The sequence below is a fragment of the Neospora caninum genome, chromosome XI (assembly GCF_000208865.1).
Source record: "Neospora caninum Liverpool complete genome, chromosome XI".
Lineage (NCBI taxonomy): Eukaryota > Apicomplexa > Conoidasida > Eucoccidiorida > Sarcocystidae > Neospora > Neospora caninum.
The window spans coordinates 1,262,187-1,279,406 of record NC_018397.1 but is presented as its reverse complement, the minus strand read 5'-3'; the positions used below and the strand labels follow the sequence as shown (position 1 = coordinate 1,279,406).

Sequence of the window (17,220 nt, the reverse complement as noted above, 5' to 3'; positions counted from 1 at the left end):
AGTTGCAAATAGCAGACGCCGAAAGAGACGAACAGCCTGTATCTCTTCCTGGGCGCTCCAGGGACCTGTCAGCCAAGCAGCCCGGGATCCAACTTTCGCAAGGCGCGTCTGCAGATTGTGGTTTCTCTCTTTTCCTCGTGTTTGCTTTCCCCTCTGTGTGTGCAAGCTCAGCTCCGCTGACCTCTGGAATGCATTCGCGACGAACAGCCAAAGAAGTCAAGAAACTTTCCGGTCTCGAGGTCTCTTCGGCAAGACTCTGCCCCGCACACGTTCGAGGTGCCGATACACCCGAAAAAAACGAGCGCGAGACGACTCCATTGGTGAACAGACGAGGTACGGACACCGTAAGGAAGTGGCGCTTTCTCGTAAAGACCGGAAAATGGGACTTCCAACCGCCAATATACACAACCACAAGAAATCCCGGATCTCTTGCGTCTTTATTCTCTCTTCTCTTTGTTCCCCCCTTTCTTTCACCTCCCGTCGTGCTGCATTGTTTTCCCGCTTCTGGATGTTTTCTTTCTCGCGCGCCCCAGTCCCTGTCTGCTTTTCTTCACACTCCTAATCGCCTCGGTCTTTCTTCGCCCCCTGGCGTATCGTCAAGGCCTTGTTCTTCTTCGCTCTCGCATCGCGAAGAAAGAACATCCAGAGCATACACCGGCACGACGCTCCCCTCTGAAAATTCCAAGTCTTCTCGTCCTCCCTCTCGTTTTCCTTCTCCTCGCTCTTCACACTCCGCGCCGGCGACACCTGAATCGCCCTGACGCTCTCCTACTTTCTCTCCTCCTCCGTCCTCTCCTTCTCCTGCTCTTTCTGCCTCTCCTTTAGCTTTGTCGTGTTCATTTGCTTCTCCGAGTCTACGACGAGGGACGACGCAAGTCGTTCCTCCAGGGACTTCCGCTCTTCCGTTTCTTGTCGCCGCCGGCTCGCCTTCGCTGTTCACCTCTCTCTGGGTCTCAGAAGTCTCTAGCTGAAAGGAGACCAGGTCACTCCCTCTTCGCTTGGGCACCCGAGGCGTGTGACCCCGGCGGGAAGGGAAACCAGAAAGCACAGTCCCTGTCTCCTGTCGCTCCTCCAGAGCTCGCTCGAGACAGCCGCACAGAGAGGCAAGGAGCTGCCGAGAAAACGCTTGCTCTCTCCGAATTTCAAATAGTGAGGAAGACAAACATGTCACTTGGTCGTTCAAAGACGATAGTTGCGCGTGCAGGTGCTCTTCACTCGCCTTCTCCCTGCCCTCTTCCTTCTCTTCTACCTTTTTGTCTACCTTTCCCTCTACCTTCTCGCCCACTCTCTGCCCGTCTGTCTCTTCTTGCTCGTCTACGTTTTCCTTCCTCGTCGACTCTGAGTCTGGGGAAGGGAGAGGAAGAGACAGAGCAGAAGAGGCTCTGACACTGCGAGCGTCACCCGAGGGTGTCCGCTGGGGGGGCTGGTCGGCACCAGGGTGGGGCGCTGAAGAGAAGGAAGACAGCGACACATGCGTAGAGAGACAAGATGTCTCTCCAGTTTCTTCTTCTCTCGCGCCGTCTCCATCGTTTTCCCCTTCTCTTTCGTTCGCCTCCTCTCCTCTCTGATTCGTTCCCAGCAGAGCCCAGCCTTCGCCAGCCTGTCTGTGGAGGTCTGTTGCACCATGCTCGCTGCCATCGATGGTGGAGAGAAGAGACACGCCTTGTTTCCGCACAGAAGCTCTGAGGCTCTTGAGAGACCTTGCGGGCATTCCTTTCCGTCGGGCAAAGCTCACGCGTCTCCTCTCTGTCGTCCGACCCAGCGCGTCTGTCCGACCTCGGCCTCGTATCCCAAGCGCTCCTCTCTCCTGCTCGCGTTCATCGTCCTTCCCTTCTCGTTTCCTCTCAGGAGAGCTCTGTGCACCCGAAACAAAAGACGCGGGAGTCGCCGGTTTCTCTGCTCGCTCTCTGCTTCTGCATGAGCTTGCGCCTGGAGTTTCTGAGCTCTCTTCACGGCCCTCTTTCCCATCGCTCGCCCCGTTCGTGCCTCGCGGCGAGGTCGCCTCCGCTTCTCTGCCTTCCGTGAGTCCGGACACACGCGGAGTACATACAGCTTGCACAGTCTGGACGAGGCGTTGTTCCAGGCGCGCAAAGGCAGCTTCGGTTACGACGAGTGCGGCGTCCTGGATGGCATGCGTCGTCTTTGAGAGGAGAAACGAAGCGCCTTCTCCCGTGCCTCTGCTGTCGTCCGTATCTCCCTCTCTCGCGCGTTGCTCTCCTTTAATGACAGCGCTTTCTCTTCCTTCCACTTGTGGAGCGTCCGCCAGAGCTGCGCCCTCGCGAGGCGGCGCAGAGACGCAGGAGGCGAGGAGACGCGACGGCGTGGTAGCGCCGGCCTGCACGAAAACGGAAACGCGCACATGCAGGAAGTCGGATCACAAAACCACATGGAAAGACACACCACACGAAGACACACGAGCTGCTGCAGAAACACTCTGTCTCCGTCTTTCTCTTTTTCCCTCCTCTCAACCGCCTACCATTTTCTCATATACATATATATATATACACGGGCAGAGAGAGAGAGAGAGAAACAGTGTCACTTTCCCCTCCGTCCCACGCTCTGCTTTTTGATACGTATGGGAGCCAACCCCTTCTAGAACGTCTCATCTGCCGGTGATTCTGTTTCGCCCCTTCGTGTCTCCTGTCTCTGTCTCTTGGGGCCCTCGAGCAGGTTGTGGAACCTCGAGACACATCCCTCTCTGCATCATCGCCTGTCTGTTCCTAACTGTCGCCTTTTTTGTCTCCCTCTCTCTCGGCCTGCGTTGGTGGTCGTTTCCCCTCCTCTGTATGCGGGGTCTCACCGCCGTGCGACGTTCCTTCGGACCTTCTGAAGCAAGGAGATGACGCATCGCGAACAAAAGCGAAGAGGCCTCGGTGCCTTCTGCGCTCTCCAGAAAGGGAGAAGCTAGGGGAGAGCCGGGCGAGGCAGAAACGCACGAGGAAAGAGAGGCGGAGGCAAGAGCTAGTGCGAGGATCGACGGAAAAGAAAGACTTCTCTCGCGAAACAGACGAAGAAGGAAAGCCGCAGAGCCCGGGGACGACTCAAGCTTCCGGAGACAGTGCTGCTGAAGATACACAAGAGAAAAACGAGAAACGAACTCGTACAAAAAATGCTGAGAGGCCACATCCACCCACGTACCCAGACAGACAAAAAACAGACGCTAGAGAAGGGAAGAAAAACACGAAAAAGACATCCCTATACATCTCTATACATGAGCATGTACACACAAGTTCCTCACCTGTCCATACATAGAGAGATGTACACGTATTAAGAATATATATATTTACATATATATATATATATATAAATACATATATATATATATATATAAATATATATATATATATATATATATTTATCTATTTTTATATATCCTAAACCCTAAACCCTAATATATATATATATATAAATATATAAAAATAGATAAATATATATATATATATATATATAAACGCATACAAATATGTAGAAATGCGTGCACGCTGTACATTTTCGTTTTTTACATGCAGGAACAAGATTCAGAAAACGCATGATTTGTGCGAGAGCCGATGGGTAACTGTCCTGTTTTGTTGATGCAGCACTGCGTAGAATCATCAAGATCCTATGAAAACGGCTTAGCGAAGGGCGAATCTCCCCACTCCGTTTGAGGCATGATTTGGTGATGCATCACCAGTTGGGAAGTCAAAGCTCGAATCGGAAAATTATAATTCTGGATCAACAGAATGATGACAGTCGCGTGTTGTTTTCTCTTCAGCACGATCCGTGCGTTCGCTTCCATTCGTGTTCTCGAGCGTGTATTTCTCTGCTTTTCCCTTTTCGCTTGTCGGAGAGTCACCGCCTTGTTCTTCTTTCTTTGTTTATATGAGGTTTTGTGTGTATCTTCCTCTCACCTCTGGGTCACTCTGATCGATGTCTGTTCGTCCAGCCTCTGCTTCTCCTTCTCCCCCCGCATTTTCTTTTCCAGAAAGAGGGACTGCTCCTGCTGCTCGTTCGTAACGTGCCGGGGCACAGATTGTGCTGTATCGATGGTTGGCCGGCTCGCCTCTTTCAGTTCTGTCTCTTTCACCTGCGAAGTCATGAGGTCGCGGCGTCGACGCTGCGCCCAAGGACGCGCGTCTCCCTTCACGCCAGTCGCTTTCTCTCTCTCTCTCTCTCCCTTCCCTCGCGGGGGTTCGCCTACCCTGCGCCTCACCGATCCCGAGCGAGAACCGAGCCTCTCCTTCTCTTTCAGCGTTCAGCAGGCCGCGAGCTTGCGCGGCTTCGGCGCGCTTCGGAGGCCCGGTCGCCGTCGCCCCGTTAGCTGTCTCCGACGGGCCTCCCGCGCAGCCGCGGGGAGTGGAGCCCAACGCGGTCGGAGCGAGGTCGGCGAGCCCGTGCGCCGGGTAGTACGCAGCCATGGACTGCAGCGCCGAGCGAAAGGAGTCTGAGGCGAGAGGCGATAGGGGCACCTTTCGAGGCGTCGCTCCAGAGGGGACCTGTGCATGCAGCGAAGCCAAACGCGCGGAGAAGGGAGGGACATCACTCGTGGAGACGCTGCTGCGCCTCCGGCCGCCATAGACTTCGGGGAGGGCCGAGGTCAGCCAGCCGCTGAGTCTGGGCGAGTCGCCGTGTCGAACCTCAGCGCCCTCCACACGCTTGAGCCGCGAGAAGTACGAATGGGAACGAGAAGAGGAGGGGGTAGGGCCGTAGTGCGGAGAGGCGCCTGACAGTGGCGAGTGCGAGAGGTCGGCGGGGAGCTTCAGAGGGGGGACGTGACGGCGAAGGCTGGTGCGGTTGAAACCCGACGCAGCTGCAGAGCGCGAGAGAGAACCCTCTCGGTGCGAGAGACAGGGCAGGACGCCGCTCCGGGCTTGTTCGCGTGCGAGAGAAGCCGCCTCACGGCTCTGCGAGCTTCTTCTCTCCACGGCCTCTGCGCTGTCGCATGCAAACAGGCAACTTCCCGGCGAGATGTACCAACAGTCCTCCCGAGAGCCTGCCAAACGCGGAGACCCTGCGAGAGGCGGGGCAGCCTGAGCGGGCGCGGGCGCACTGGGGAGCGCTGCACTGGCCTGTCGCGTGGAAGAAGGCGCGGCGGGCTCGGCGCCTGAACAGACACCAGAGACAGGTCCCAGCCACCGAACACGGGGCGAGGGAGAGCAGACAAACGGAAAGCATATAAAGCGCAAAATACAAATGAGGTCGACGCCACTCGAAACCTTCGAGGGACATAGATGCAGAGACACCCAGTTTCGCGCACACAACATACACATTTCTCAGAAACCTCTTGTTCTCTCCTCTCTGTGATGATCCATAATATATATGTATGTGCCTAGAGAGAAAAACTGTCAGGCATCTAGTGTGTGCGTACACGCGTCTTCCTTGATAGTTATCTCTCTCTATGTCTATTTTGAACTTGCGTTTGTTTCCATGAGACGCATTCTCTCTTTAGACTTCCTGAATCTGTGCTTTATCACGCAGTTTCATCATCACGGTAGCATGCAGAACGACTCTCACGAGGTTTACAGTACGTACACCGGAAGACACACTCGCTCCTACCACGATGTACACATGGTTTCGTATCTGTTCCTACCTATTCCGGTATGGGTGGCCATTTCCAATACACTTGCATGAAATGTTTTTATCTTTTTGCCTTTCCCTCGCTATTCCTTTTCTCGATATATAATCCTGTAGATTTTTATATTTTGGTCACGTTTATTTTCCACCCGTGTACGTACGACTTCCCATGTGTTTGTTGTTGTGCGGACTGTCTTTCACAGGTGTGTGCTACGGCAGCTGTTCAACCAGAGTTTCGTTTCTGGTTTCGCGCGTACCGAAAGTGTCAAAGACCTCCAGGGCGTGTGTGGCCACGCGGAGCACGCGGTCGCCCTGTACGCCTCGGATGCTTTCCCATCTTTTTGGAGCTTCCCATTCTCCCTTCATCACTGCCCCGCAACACGCTTGACTTCTCACTGCGTCGACTGTGAGTGCAAGGCCCAGCGCCTCTCTCTGGGGACAGGCGTCTGCTCTCCACTCCCCACAACGCCCGTTTGCGCCCTGGGCTCTTCGACCTCGCCAGATGGCCCCCGCGCGCCCCTCGACGTCTGCGCGGCTTCTGATGGGCGGAGACAGAAGAGGATCGTCTCTGTCTACTCTGCTCTCGCTGTCGCTGTCCAAGCCGGACAGAGACTCGGAGGCACTCTCTGTGTCTCGGCGGCCTGGAAAGAACTCTCCATCTCGGTGGCCTGCGAAGGACGGAGAGGCTGGCGAGAACGAAGATGGCGGGGGAAGAGGGCGGCGCAGCCCGAGCGAGCGGCGGAGGCTCGCGAGCTTGCGTGCGCCGAAAGAGCCGCGACGTCCCGGCGAGCCGCCGTAGCGGCAAGCGAGACAGAGAGGCGCATCTTCTCTGCAAATCAAGAATTTGTAGCGAACTTCGGAATTCGCCGGAAGGAGCACTGGGCACTCCGTGCGCCAGAGGGGAAACAGTTCCGGGGAGGTGGTCAGTGTGAGGCGATGCGAAAAAGACCAGTTCCCTAGCGACGCTGTGCTCCCCAGCAGACAAACTTGATCGCCTGTAAACACGAGGAAACAAAATCCAAACACGAAAATCAGCGAGAAAGAAGGGAAAGAAACACAGAAGAAGGAAAAAAAGAGAGGACAAGAGAGAAGGAAGAAACGAGAGGAGAAGAAAAGGAATCTTTTTTCTCTCAAGACAGTCTGTATGCGTCACCGGCGCTTGTACAGGGAATACACGGGAAGCCTACCGATATGGGTTTGGTTGCAGTGACAGTTGAATCTGACGTAGCAGAAAAGCGTGTCTTCGTGCTGGCCCGTCATCTTGGGAAGAACCACAAACGGAATCTCTTCTCCGGAAAAACGTTTTGTGAACGCCTTTTACCTAGGCCGGAACCCGATGGCAGGAGCGAAAGCCTCCCCTTGAGACTGGCGGAATCGGAGGCGATGACGGGGAAGAGGGAAAAGATTTGGCTTTCTCTCGTAGCGGAACCGAGTGTACATACACGTCAGGCAAACACGCTTCCGAGACTTGCCCGGGAACTCTCTTCAAAGCCGCAGCTTTGGAGACGTGCGCCTGCACTGACCAACGGTGATAGCAGCATGGAGGGGAAGTTGCACGGCGAAGAGACTCGCAAAAAAGTTAATGCACATTTCGGCCATCTACGTAGAGTACCTGCACGGAAACAATCGATGCAGCCCGGCTCGCGGTCGAAGAGAACGATGAGGGTTTCGAGCGGCGGTTTTAACTCTCTGGGGCTCTGGAGAGAAGTCTTCACTCCCTGGCTTTCCCGCCGATCTGCTTCAGCTGCGGGTAGAAATTCATCATCAGTGGGCTTCCAAACACTGAAGGGACGCTCGAGGCGACTTGTTTTTTTTGGTCTGCTAGGCAGGTGGCGCCGCCGCGACTATGTGCCTGAGGTTGCCGCCAGGTGTATATCCACATGAGACGTGGAATTGCGTCGTCGGATCACCCACGCGCGGCGTTCTTCCCTCTCTCCTCTTGTGCTGGAGATCTCCTCTTCAGAATGCAGTCTTTCCGCCTCGGACGTGTTTTTCCACGAACGGTTAGTGGCAGGCGGCTGCTGACGCTTGGTATACAGCAGGAGACAGTGCGTGGAACCGCGAGAGTCTACCGAAAAGCTGGACGGTGTCGCCCGGTATTGGGTTGTGGAGCGATTGGATTTTCCCGCAGTGAATTTTCAGGAACGGCCACTTCTTGGAAAAGGAGCTGGTCTCTGCAGGTTGTGATCGCTTCACATCCTGTGCGTTCACCTGAGGCTACTGGGCGTCCACGCCAGCCGGCCGAGGGACGCTGGCGAGCAGAGCGTCTGCCAGGGGTCCGCGTTGGCATTCGGGCACAGATGCCCTTGAAAACAAGAAAAAACTGGCGCTCGCGAAACAGGAGTGCGAGAGAGAGCTACGGACTCGACTAGGCAAGAGAAGAAACGGAACGCGACTGTTTCGCGAGGAAGTGACTGCCAAGGCGTAACACACGTCGAGCGATATCTATCTACCCAAGGGTTCACTCTGCACATTCCCCGCGTACCAGCGCGGGCTTCTTCCACCCGGTGACACAGTCAACTCGCGCAGTCTCTTCGTTCCGCAACTCACTCAATTGACAAGCTGAAGAATCGCCATCCAAGGGAAAAAAGGCAAAGATCGCAACGTGCCACAGGACGGCGTCCGCGCTGTGGCTGGTTCGTCTGCGCGGTCGCGACACCGCAGTGTACGTACACACGACGCCACGACGCACGCACACGCAGTCCATCGGCGGAAAATCCGCGCACACGAATTCCTTCGCAAAGACGCAGAGTACCACGCCTACTCAAAGTACGGTAGAAAAGAGAGGAACTGGGTTTTGCCCCGTCAAAAAGCACTTTTCCGGGGCATGAGAAACAGCCAGCGACCATCGCTCACGGTGCGCTTCCCGCGCCTCTCCGCGTCAGGGAGGGGCTCGGAGCCGCATGCGCCGAGGAAAAATCACTGCACATTTTCGCGAGAGCAGCCGGGTTGATTTTTAAAGACAAGCACGGGTGAATGCACACAAAGAGACACCCACCCCGCGGAAGCAAAGCTGACTTCTTTTCCCTCTGCCTCCCGTCCGCGTTTTTCTTGGCTGGTGTGACCACGCGGTCGTGCACGGCGGCGCTGTGGTGGCGCTTGACACGCACTTCGTGACACGCAAAAGATGGAAACAAATTTGTGTGTGCGGGGCGTCAAAATCGCCGAGATGGAAGGGCAGGATCATCTTGTAGGCGGCTTCCGTTTTGTTCTGGTCGAGAAGGGGGGAAATGCAGAGAGACAGAGAGGCTGGCCGCCTCACTGCTTGTCTTGTTTGGCTGGTCGGCGAGAAGACTAAGCAGCATTTTGACCGGAAAACCCCCATGAAAGTTCGGAAGCCTTTTTCCCAAAAACTAACGCGTTCTATTTCCTAGTACCATAGTAGTGATCTCATTTGGTCTTATGCTGCAAATAAACGCGGGGAAAGAGTGATGAAAACACCTCACACCCTCGTAGACTGCGTCCTTTTTCTCCTGGCCGTGTGTGACTGCGCTCTCCTCAACATGCTTTCTTTTCTGAAAGCTCTCTCGTGTTGCTAGCAAGACACAGAATCTTGGGGAGAAAACTGCGGTGTAACAGCATATAGGAAGAAGCTCTCTCGTGCGATGGCACACTACATTCCTTCCTAGGAAATTGAGATAGAAAGAGAAACTGAGAAAGAGGTTCTGACGGTATTTTGTGGGGCAACGAGAGGCTGCAAGAGAAAAGACTGAGAGAAAGAGGGTGAAAGTACGGAACCGTGGTGTCTGGGTCTACGTTGCCGCGAACTCTCCGGTTTCACGCTCGGGTGCCTAGGCAGCTTCGCGGAATCCTGAGTGGCCGCGTTTCACAGCGTGGCACAACAGATCGAAGACAACATGGCAATATCCGGTTTTCCGTGTTCTTTAACTGCCTAAGGCAGACGGACTGCGGGGATGAAAGAACGGAGACTTGTGCCAACCTCAAGGATAGGCTTCTATGGAGACGGTTGTACCCTTCTCGCTTTCCAGTTTAGGGACGCAAAGTCGTCCTATGTCAGCGTGTGCCTGTATCGCAAAGCTCTTTTCCTCAGGAGATATCACACTATCCCTCTTTGTTTCTGCAGCCTGACGGTTGTACCAACACGATGAGGAAAAGCACTTGGAAAGATGCACACTTTGCCGATCCACAGGATGCTGTTGAACGCGACAGAGAAAAGAAACCTTCAGCGATGTGGAGTACGTAAGCCCCTTCGAGCAAAACGCTGCAACTGAGAGATGTGAGAGAGAGAAATTGGCAGTGCAAAAATGGCGAATGATGCGTACTCGGGATTGACCGACGCTTGGTGTATGCAGGGCGAGAACAGTAACCCGGGAAGTGCAGGGAACAAACGGCGTCAGCGACCTTTTCGTTTCGAGGCGGTGCGCGGAGCTTTTGCTCTAGGTCGCGTTGAGAAAAGGAGTTTCCCTCAGCAAGAGAGAATGCTGTGAAATTCGCATGCGTTTTCCCTGTTTCTCGTCGTTCGAGAATGCCACGATCTGTTTTGCGACCTCTCCACGGACGACGCCGCGCGGGTCTTCGGGTGTCTGTACACCTCGCGAGCGCATGCACGCGTGTCGGGCGAGCCTCTGACGGCGTCGTGCCGTCCGCAGGGTTGTCGAGTGTGGCCACTTTTCTCTAGATTTAAAACCGGAGGGCAGAGAGAAGAGTCTCTCTTTTTCTTGTAGACGGGCATTTTCGGGTGCTCCAGGGAGCATCTGTTCTCGTTCTCCCTCGGCATTCTCCAGTCGCCCCCCACCTCTCCCCGCGCCGGCTGCCGGCCAGTCGATTTTCGCGGTCGCGGTCAATTTTCTCTCTGAAACAGGCCAGACTCACTCGCTGGGGTCCGCCGCGTCTTCTTCAGGACCGTTCTGGATCTGCTCAGAACAAGAACGCAGACAAGAGGAGCGCGAGAAACACGAGAAGCACGAGGGGCGCGACCGCTTCGCGTGTCACGTGGACGGCCGGCAGCCAAACGCCGAAAAGAACCGCGGAACTTTTTTTCCCTCGTACACCAGGGAGACTAGCACACGCAGACGGAGAGTGAAGATGGAGTCTCAGCCGTGTGATTCGAGGCCGCTCCTTTTGCCTCTACCGTGAAAAAGCGTCGGGGAAGGCGGCTTCGCGAAAAGACTCGAATCCAACAGATGGCAGCGTGGCCCACCTCGTTCACTTCCTCTTCGTGGGGAGGAACAGGGACGAATGGATCGTCCTCGTTCACTTCTCTCAGCGCGGCGTCTTCTTTTACAGGGGGAGGTGGGACCACTCTAGGCGGCAGCACGCCCTTTTCTGGGGGTCAAGCCGCCTTTGGGTCGGCGTCTGCTGGCCAGCCGAGCCTCTTTGGCACAAACTCCACGCCACACAACCCCTTCTCTGGACAGTCGTCTTCCGTTCTTGGCTCTTCTCTCCTCAGTTCCTCTCCTTTTGGTGCTCCCTCCTCTTCTCTTTTTGGATCCGCTTCTTCTTTCGGATCGTCGGCTCTCTTCGGTTCTTCGTCCTCTTCCCCTTTCGGCTCTTCGTCCTCCACCCCTTTCGGTTCTTCGTCCTCTTCGCCTTTCGGTTCTTCGTCCCTTTCGCCTTTCGGTTCTTCGTGCTCTTCCTCCTCTTCCGCTTCTTCCTCTTTCGGTTCTTCTACTCTTTTTGGGTCTTCCGCTTCTTCTCCGTTCGGCTCATCTTCTTCCCCGTTCGGTTCCACTTCTTCTTCTCTCTTCGGCGCTTCGGGCACTTCTTCGAATTCCCTCTTTGGCGGGTCTCTCCTCGGCGGCGGAGCTGGCGGAAACACCGCGCCGCCCTCTTCGAGTTCTGCGCCGACCCATGACGCCGGCCAGAGTGCGAAATCTGAAGGCGAGAAGTACATCGACGCGTGGAAGAATCTCGAGGCGGCAGCCAAGGGAGGCGTCTGGCCTTTCTCCAGTGCGTTTTGAGAGCTCAACACTCCTCGCCTCTTGTTCTGTCCTCCGATCTCAACCTCTCTTTTCCTCCGGTGGTAGAGGATTTAAAAACGAGACACACAGAATTCCCTTCTCTTTGTTCCTTTTCTTCGCGTGCCGGCTCGTCCTGCTTCTCCCTTTGTCTCCCCCTTCTGTCTATCTGCCGGCGCTGTTCCTTTCTTCTCCTCTCTTTGGTCTCTTTCTTTTTTATCTCTCCGCTCCTTTTTCTGTCTTCTCTTTCTTCTCTGTGATGTTTTTTCAGCTTTTGTCTCTTCTCTTTTCTCGCAGGCTTCGGCGTATCGGAGGGCGAGCGCTTGTTTGCGGGTTTGGACATCTCACCAGAAGAGCACCGTTTCCTCTTTTATCAGAGAAACCCGGCGGACTGGCCAGGTCTGGCCGAGCAGATTGTGTACGTCTGCCACGCAAAATAAAACTTACACAGGACTCCCTCACCCCTCCGTGATTCGCTGTCGAGTCTCGTCGTGGAAGAAGAGGGCTGCGCCCTATTCCAGGTTCTCTCCGCGTTCCTGCTCTCCACGGGAGCGTCCTAACCGTGACAAAACAGTGCGAACGCTTAGCTCAGCTTCCCCGCCCTTGCCTCGCCTTACCAGTTCTGCGGCATTTGTGGCTCCTGTCCTCGGAGCAGGAACCGCGTGTGCGCACGAAGCGAAGCACAGCTCGACACCAGGCAGAACATGCACTCTTTTCCTCGTTTTTCTCAGCCAGGCTTTCTGTGGGGCCCTCCTCTCTGTCTCCCCTCTATCCCCTTTCTTGCCTCTCTGATCCTCTGTGTATCCTCTCTTTTCCCTTTCCCCCACTCCAGCGGTGTGTGCATGCGTCTTGAGTTTTTTTGCGTCATCTGCGCGACTGAAGCCAAGCTGCAGCCGCTCTCAGTGCGGTCTCCTCGCCGCTGGGGAACTCGCGGCTGCCTAGTTGCGCGAGATAAAACAGAGACTCGTAGTCTCTCCAGGGAAAGAGAGGCTCTCGCTTCCCTGCATGCGCTCTCCAAGGGCCGAGGCCGCTCTGTATGCAGCCTGTGTCGGTAGTTCTCGGGCGCAACACTGTCTCCTGTGTTTCGCGATTCAGACTGTGTCCTTCGCACTCCTTTAAGACACGTGGAAGTGGCAGTTGTCTCTTCTTGCGTGAGAAAACGACCAGTGTTTCAGAGGAGGTCTCCTCTCTTGCGATCTGGATTTCTTTCCCTCTTCTGGTGGCGGGCCTATCGCTTCTCCCTTCTCTCTTCCTCCGACTTCCTCTCAGACAATGTGTGGGAGTCTCCTTATCTGTTCTCTCTCTTCCTCTCCCTTCTCCGTCCTCTCGTGGTTCCCTGCTTCTCGCGATCTCCCCCCAGACTCTCTTTCTCTTGTCTCGTGACTACACCGCGCCGTTGCAATCTCCGTTTTCTCCTCTGGCGTTTCGCCTCCTCTTCCCCTGTTCACGTCTTTCTTTCCGGTGTCCCTCGGGGTCGGCGTCTGCAGGACCAGTCAGCTCCAGCAGCTTCAACAGTTTCACGGCCTCGTGCGAGAGAAGGCCGTCGCCGAGCGTCTCGCCTTCGAGGCCCCGCCGCCCTCGGTCGACTTTCTCCGGCCTTTTCTCGCGGCGAATTCGCTGTCTCTTCAAAGTGCCCCGGTCGTCGCTCCGCAGCTCGACGCGGTTCAGGCGCTCTCCTCGCTAGGCGCCTCCAATCCGCCAGAAGGGCCAGGGACTGGAACACGACCCTCCGAGGACGCCGCACGCGCAGCAGCCAGAGACGCCGCCTTCTCTGCGCCGCAGTTCGAGGTGAGGAGACGCGTCGAGACCAAAAAACAAAGAAAAACGTGGCCAGCAGGCAACATGGAGACAAGAGCTAGGCATGCATGCCTGCATATTTATGTAGTGATGCCAATCGATTTCTATACGTACCTCGGTTTTTACAGCTGCCGAAATCGATCCATATCTGTACGTACTTCTATCTGTATAGATATTTGGCAATATATACAGTGAAACGTGCCGTATCTATTCCTAGATCTTCGTCTCTTCTTGCCTCTGTGTCTCTCTCAGAATATATATATATATATATATATATATATATATATATATGTAGAGACACACTGGATGCAGTGGCTGTGTGGTATGCGATACGGTGTCTGTGCAGGCAGAGATGTAGAGACATTGTTAGAATTGCGGCGATAGATGCGCACAAAAGATCTAGATACGTCTCGACAGGGGTCTTTCAGTTTGGATGCACCCGCACATGCATGCATGCATCTGCTGTTTTGTATAGTGGCGGGTGGCATCTTTGCTGTGAGAGACTTTCAGGTACCAAGAGCAGTGTAACGGAGTTGTAACGACCTCTCAAGTTTCTCACAGGAGTGAGCATGCCGCATGTTGCGTCCTGTCCTGCCTTTTTGTGCGCTCCAGCCTGGCAAAATCCCCGACGTTCCTCCTCCTCGAGAAGTATGCTGATACAAAAATCCTGTTCCGGCTCAGAGACATTTCTACATATGTATGTGGTTTGGTATATATGCGTGTAAAGAACATGACTCTGTCGCCTGTGCATCTGTATTTGTAGTCAGGTGGCGAGCCCATCGAGGGAAGACGTCAAGTCAGGCAAATATCTATCTCGTCTCTGTCCACATCTGTCAACTGTTGCGTCGGTATCTAGTCTCCCTGTGCCTTCGGATCTCCGTAGACACTGTGTCTGTCGTTTTCTGTATCTGTCGTTTTCCATCTCGGCCCCCCTTTTGTACAGTCATTAGATAGTATATGCATATCCTTCGTGTACATGTTCTCCAGATGTGTGAGAGCCGCCGACGTGTGCTGTGCATTTTCCGTCTCTTTGGCCACAGTGATTTTTTGGAAATTCTTGGTGCATGCAAGGGAACAGCACGGCATCGAGACACTCTCGAATACAGTTCCTTTTGCTTTTGTCTACATTTTCCCTTTGCGATTTCCCACGACCCGAGCTCCAGCTGCCCTCTCTGTGGAGCTGAGTGCTCCACGACGCACTTCGGCTTATAGACGGAGACGCACCCCACCGAAAAAAAACGTCTACAACAAGATCTGCAGGGACCGGTATCCTTGCAGCTGCGCAACTATGAGTCCGGTACATAAATATATATATATATATATATATGACCCAGCACTGATCAGATAGATTGCGAAATTGCGGTGATGAGAGACGACTGGATTCTGGATTCTAAAGAGGCAAAACTTCTGTCGAATGGTTTTTCGCTCCTCGGGGCGAGACCCCTGCCGGTACCCGCACAGTTTCAGGAAAGAATGGACTCCTAAACATTTCCGGAGGTTGTACCGACAGTGGAGAGACAGCGCGGCAGACGCACAGGCTCGGCGGTCGCTTCCGGATCCGGCCCTCCGGGAATCTCGCAAACGCTCACCAATGAGCCTAACAGCAGCGATGCAGGAGAGAAACACTCGCTCTCGATGTTGACAGATTTACAGATTTTGTCGATTTTTCGAGTACAAAAGACGTCCATGTATTGAGGAACGTTTACGTATATATTGTTATATGTATATATATATATATATATATATATATATATAGGACTATGTAGCTATGGACTACCTTATTGGGACTTGTGGAGGTGTAGATACAGAAGTATAGTTTTCAACGTAATTTTCAAGTTTATATACATAAACATATATACATACATAGATGTGAGAAATATTTGAGGTAGCGACTACCGTGCTAAGTTGGGTGTTTGACCCCCCCCTGAGGTCGCCAAGAGTAGCAAAAGAGGACCACGTGCGTAGAGAGAGTGCCCAGGTGTTTGGAGAGGTGGACACCACGAGAAAAATTGCCGGCAGAGACAGAAGTGAACCGGAAAGTGTAGATCCCAGGGCTCGTCTCGGCATGATTCACGAGGAGTGGAAATACGAGAAAGTGAATGTGACAAAAGGATGGATTCGAGGTAATCAGGCTCTCAGCCAAGTCTGGAGAGACGCAGCAGTTTAGGTGGAAAGAGACGAGAACACGACCACAAAAAAACCTGGAAACGGCAACGGTTTTGTCTCTTGACAACAAAAGGCGGCGACCTGTGTCGCCTAGCCGCCTTCTTCCTCTCGCGCTCCAATCTGCCTGTTGTCCCTGCATCGCTTTTCGCTTCCTACTTGTCCTCCCCTGTGGATTCGATGCATTTCTCCTTCTTTCTGCCTCTTCTTCTCCCTTGTTTCTCGTCGCCTCTGCTTCTTCTCTCCGCTTTCGTTTCTTGTACTCTCTTTCGCTTGTTCTCTGGTCCCTTTCACTGCTGGACAGCGTCGAGCATCTCTCCGGCACCTGCGCTTCCTTCTTGTTCGTCATTCAGCAGCGACTGCAGTTGCTCCTCTAAATTGTCGATTTTCCCGCTCATGTCGTCTAGGCGATTTAAAATCGCCTCCGTCATCGAAGTGAATCTTGAATCCATCTCGCGTAAAATGTTCTGCACGGCTTCACAGACTTCGCACGCAGTGGACTGCGAACCTGCAGATACACCTGGCCCAGTGGCGTGAGCGCAAGACGAGAGCGAAGCGAGGTCCGGAGAGGGGCCTTTTTCGACAGAGACGAGGGGACCTGAGGAGCCTGTCGGCGAGAGGGGAGACGATGAGGGAAGCAGAGACGAAGACGAGAGAGAAGACGGACCGGCATGCTTGAGGGACGAAACAAAGCTGGTGGTAGGGGCACCACCTACATGCAGCCGCGAAGGACAGAGAAACAAGACAGGAAAGTGAGGAACACAGCGAAAGCAGAAGAGAAAACGGGAACAGGGAGGAAACACGGGAGAGAAAGAACATCTCGTCGAAACCCAGACTGGCCCACAGGAGAGGATAGCGCAGTTTCACCTAAGTTATCTCGGAAGTGTGGGGTCGTGTCTCCATTCTCTTCAGACGCGTCCGTGGAACGCCCGACCACGCGGATTTTCGTGTTCCTTCTCTTTGCTTTCTCTTGTCCTTCGTGCATCGCCCAACACGAGCGACAAAGGTCGTGCCTGCAGGTTACCTCTTTCCGTACACGTTCGGCTTTTGTTTTTTCTGGCCCTTCCCCGTCTGCTGTTTACGCCCAGTCGGTGGCGCTGGTCTCTGTTGCTTTTTGCTTGGGCCTTTGCCAAGAGAGACATCGAGCACGACTCACCAGGTTTGAGGGAAGTCGCTCGCAGAGAGAGAGAAGTTTCGGCGGGGACGCGACAGGAAGAAAGCAACGGCGCAGCAGCTGCCGCCGGGACCTGGCCTCCGCCAGACCCACTGGACGGGGCTGACTGTTGAAGAGGAAACTGTCGCATCTCGCAGACGCGGGGAAAAGACGAAGGCAGAAGAGGAGAGGGAGGAGACGAAGCAACAGAGGATGAAGAGGGAGAAGCTGGAGGCACCGACACGTGCGAAGAGGCCGTTGAGCCGCAGGCACACAGGTCAGAGTTTCTGGCGGACTGGAACCACTCCGCGGTAAAAAGCTGAGAAGGACATGGGAGTCGACAAAACGGCCTTCTCTGTGACAATCTCCGGCTAGAAACAGCAAGAAAGTGGAGAGAGCAAGCAAGATCAAACGCCAAAAACACCGACATTGTGTATGCAGAGATGAAGGTATGTCTAGATGTGCATCTGTTCTTGTTTAAAAGTACAAAAACGAAGTTGCTAGGTGGATTGAAAACGACAAAGAGAGGGCAGATTTGTGTGATTTGTTTACACCTTGCGATTTACCTAAGAAGGCGAAGGCAGCTGAGGCGACTGCGAAGAATCTGCGATCAGTAGAAGCGGGGGCCGACTTGAG

At 54.2% G+C, this 17,220-nt stretch overlaps 3 protein-coding genes across 3 annotated transcripts; 1 reads left to right on the top strand and 2 right to left on the bottom strand.

Moving 5' to 3' along the window:
• Positions 1-550: 550 nt before the first annotated feature.
• Positions 551-6,813, bottom strand: NCLIV_054680 (conserved hypothetical protein; the record flags this gene model as incomplete). The annotated part of the gene is made up of 5 exons (XM_003885022.1): positions 551-2,335; positions 2,801-2,826; positions 4,193-5,083; positions 5,811-6,548; positions 6,741-6,813. 5 exons carry the CDS (start codon positions 6,811-6,813, stop codon positions 551-553), a joined length of 3,513 nt encoding a protein of 1,170 aa, XP_003885071.1.
• A 3,884-nt stretch (positions 6,814-10,697) lies between these two features.
• Positions 10,698-13,925, top strand: NCLIV_054670 (putative nucleoporin FG repeat-containing protein; the record flags this gene model as incomplete). The annotated part of the gene is made up of 4 exons (XM_003885021.1): positions 10,698-11,463; positions 11,769-11,889; positions 12,959-13,259; positions 13,881-13,925. 4 exons carry the CDS (start codon positions 10,698-10,700, stop codon positions 13,923-13,925), a joined length of 1,233 nt encoding a protein of 410 aa, XP_003885070.1.
• Positions 13,926-15,721: 1,796 nt separating this feature from the next.
• Positions 15,722-17,014, bottom strand: NCLIV_054660 (hypothetical protein; the record flags this gene model as incomplete). The annotated part of the gene is made up of 2 exons (XM_003885020.1): positions 15,722-16,143; positions 16,588-17,014. The coding sequence occupies 2 exons, from the start codon at positions 17,012-17,014 to the stop codon at positions 15,722-15,724; spliced, it is 849 nt and encodes a 282-aa protein (XP_003885069.1).
• Between the last annotated feature and the right edge of the window lie 206 nt (positions 17,015-17,220).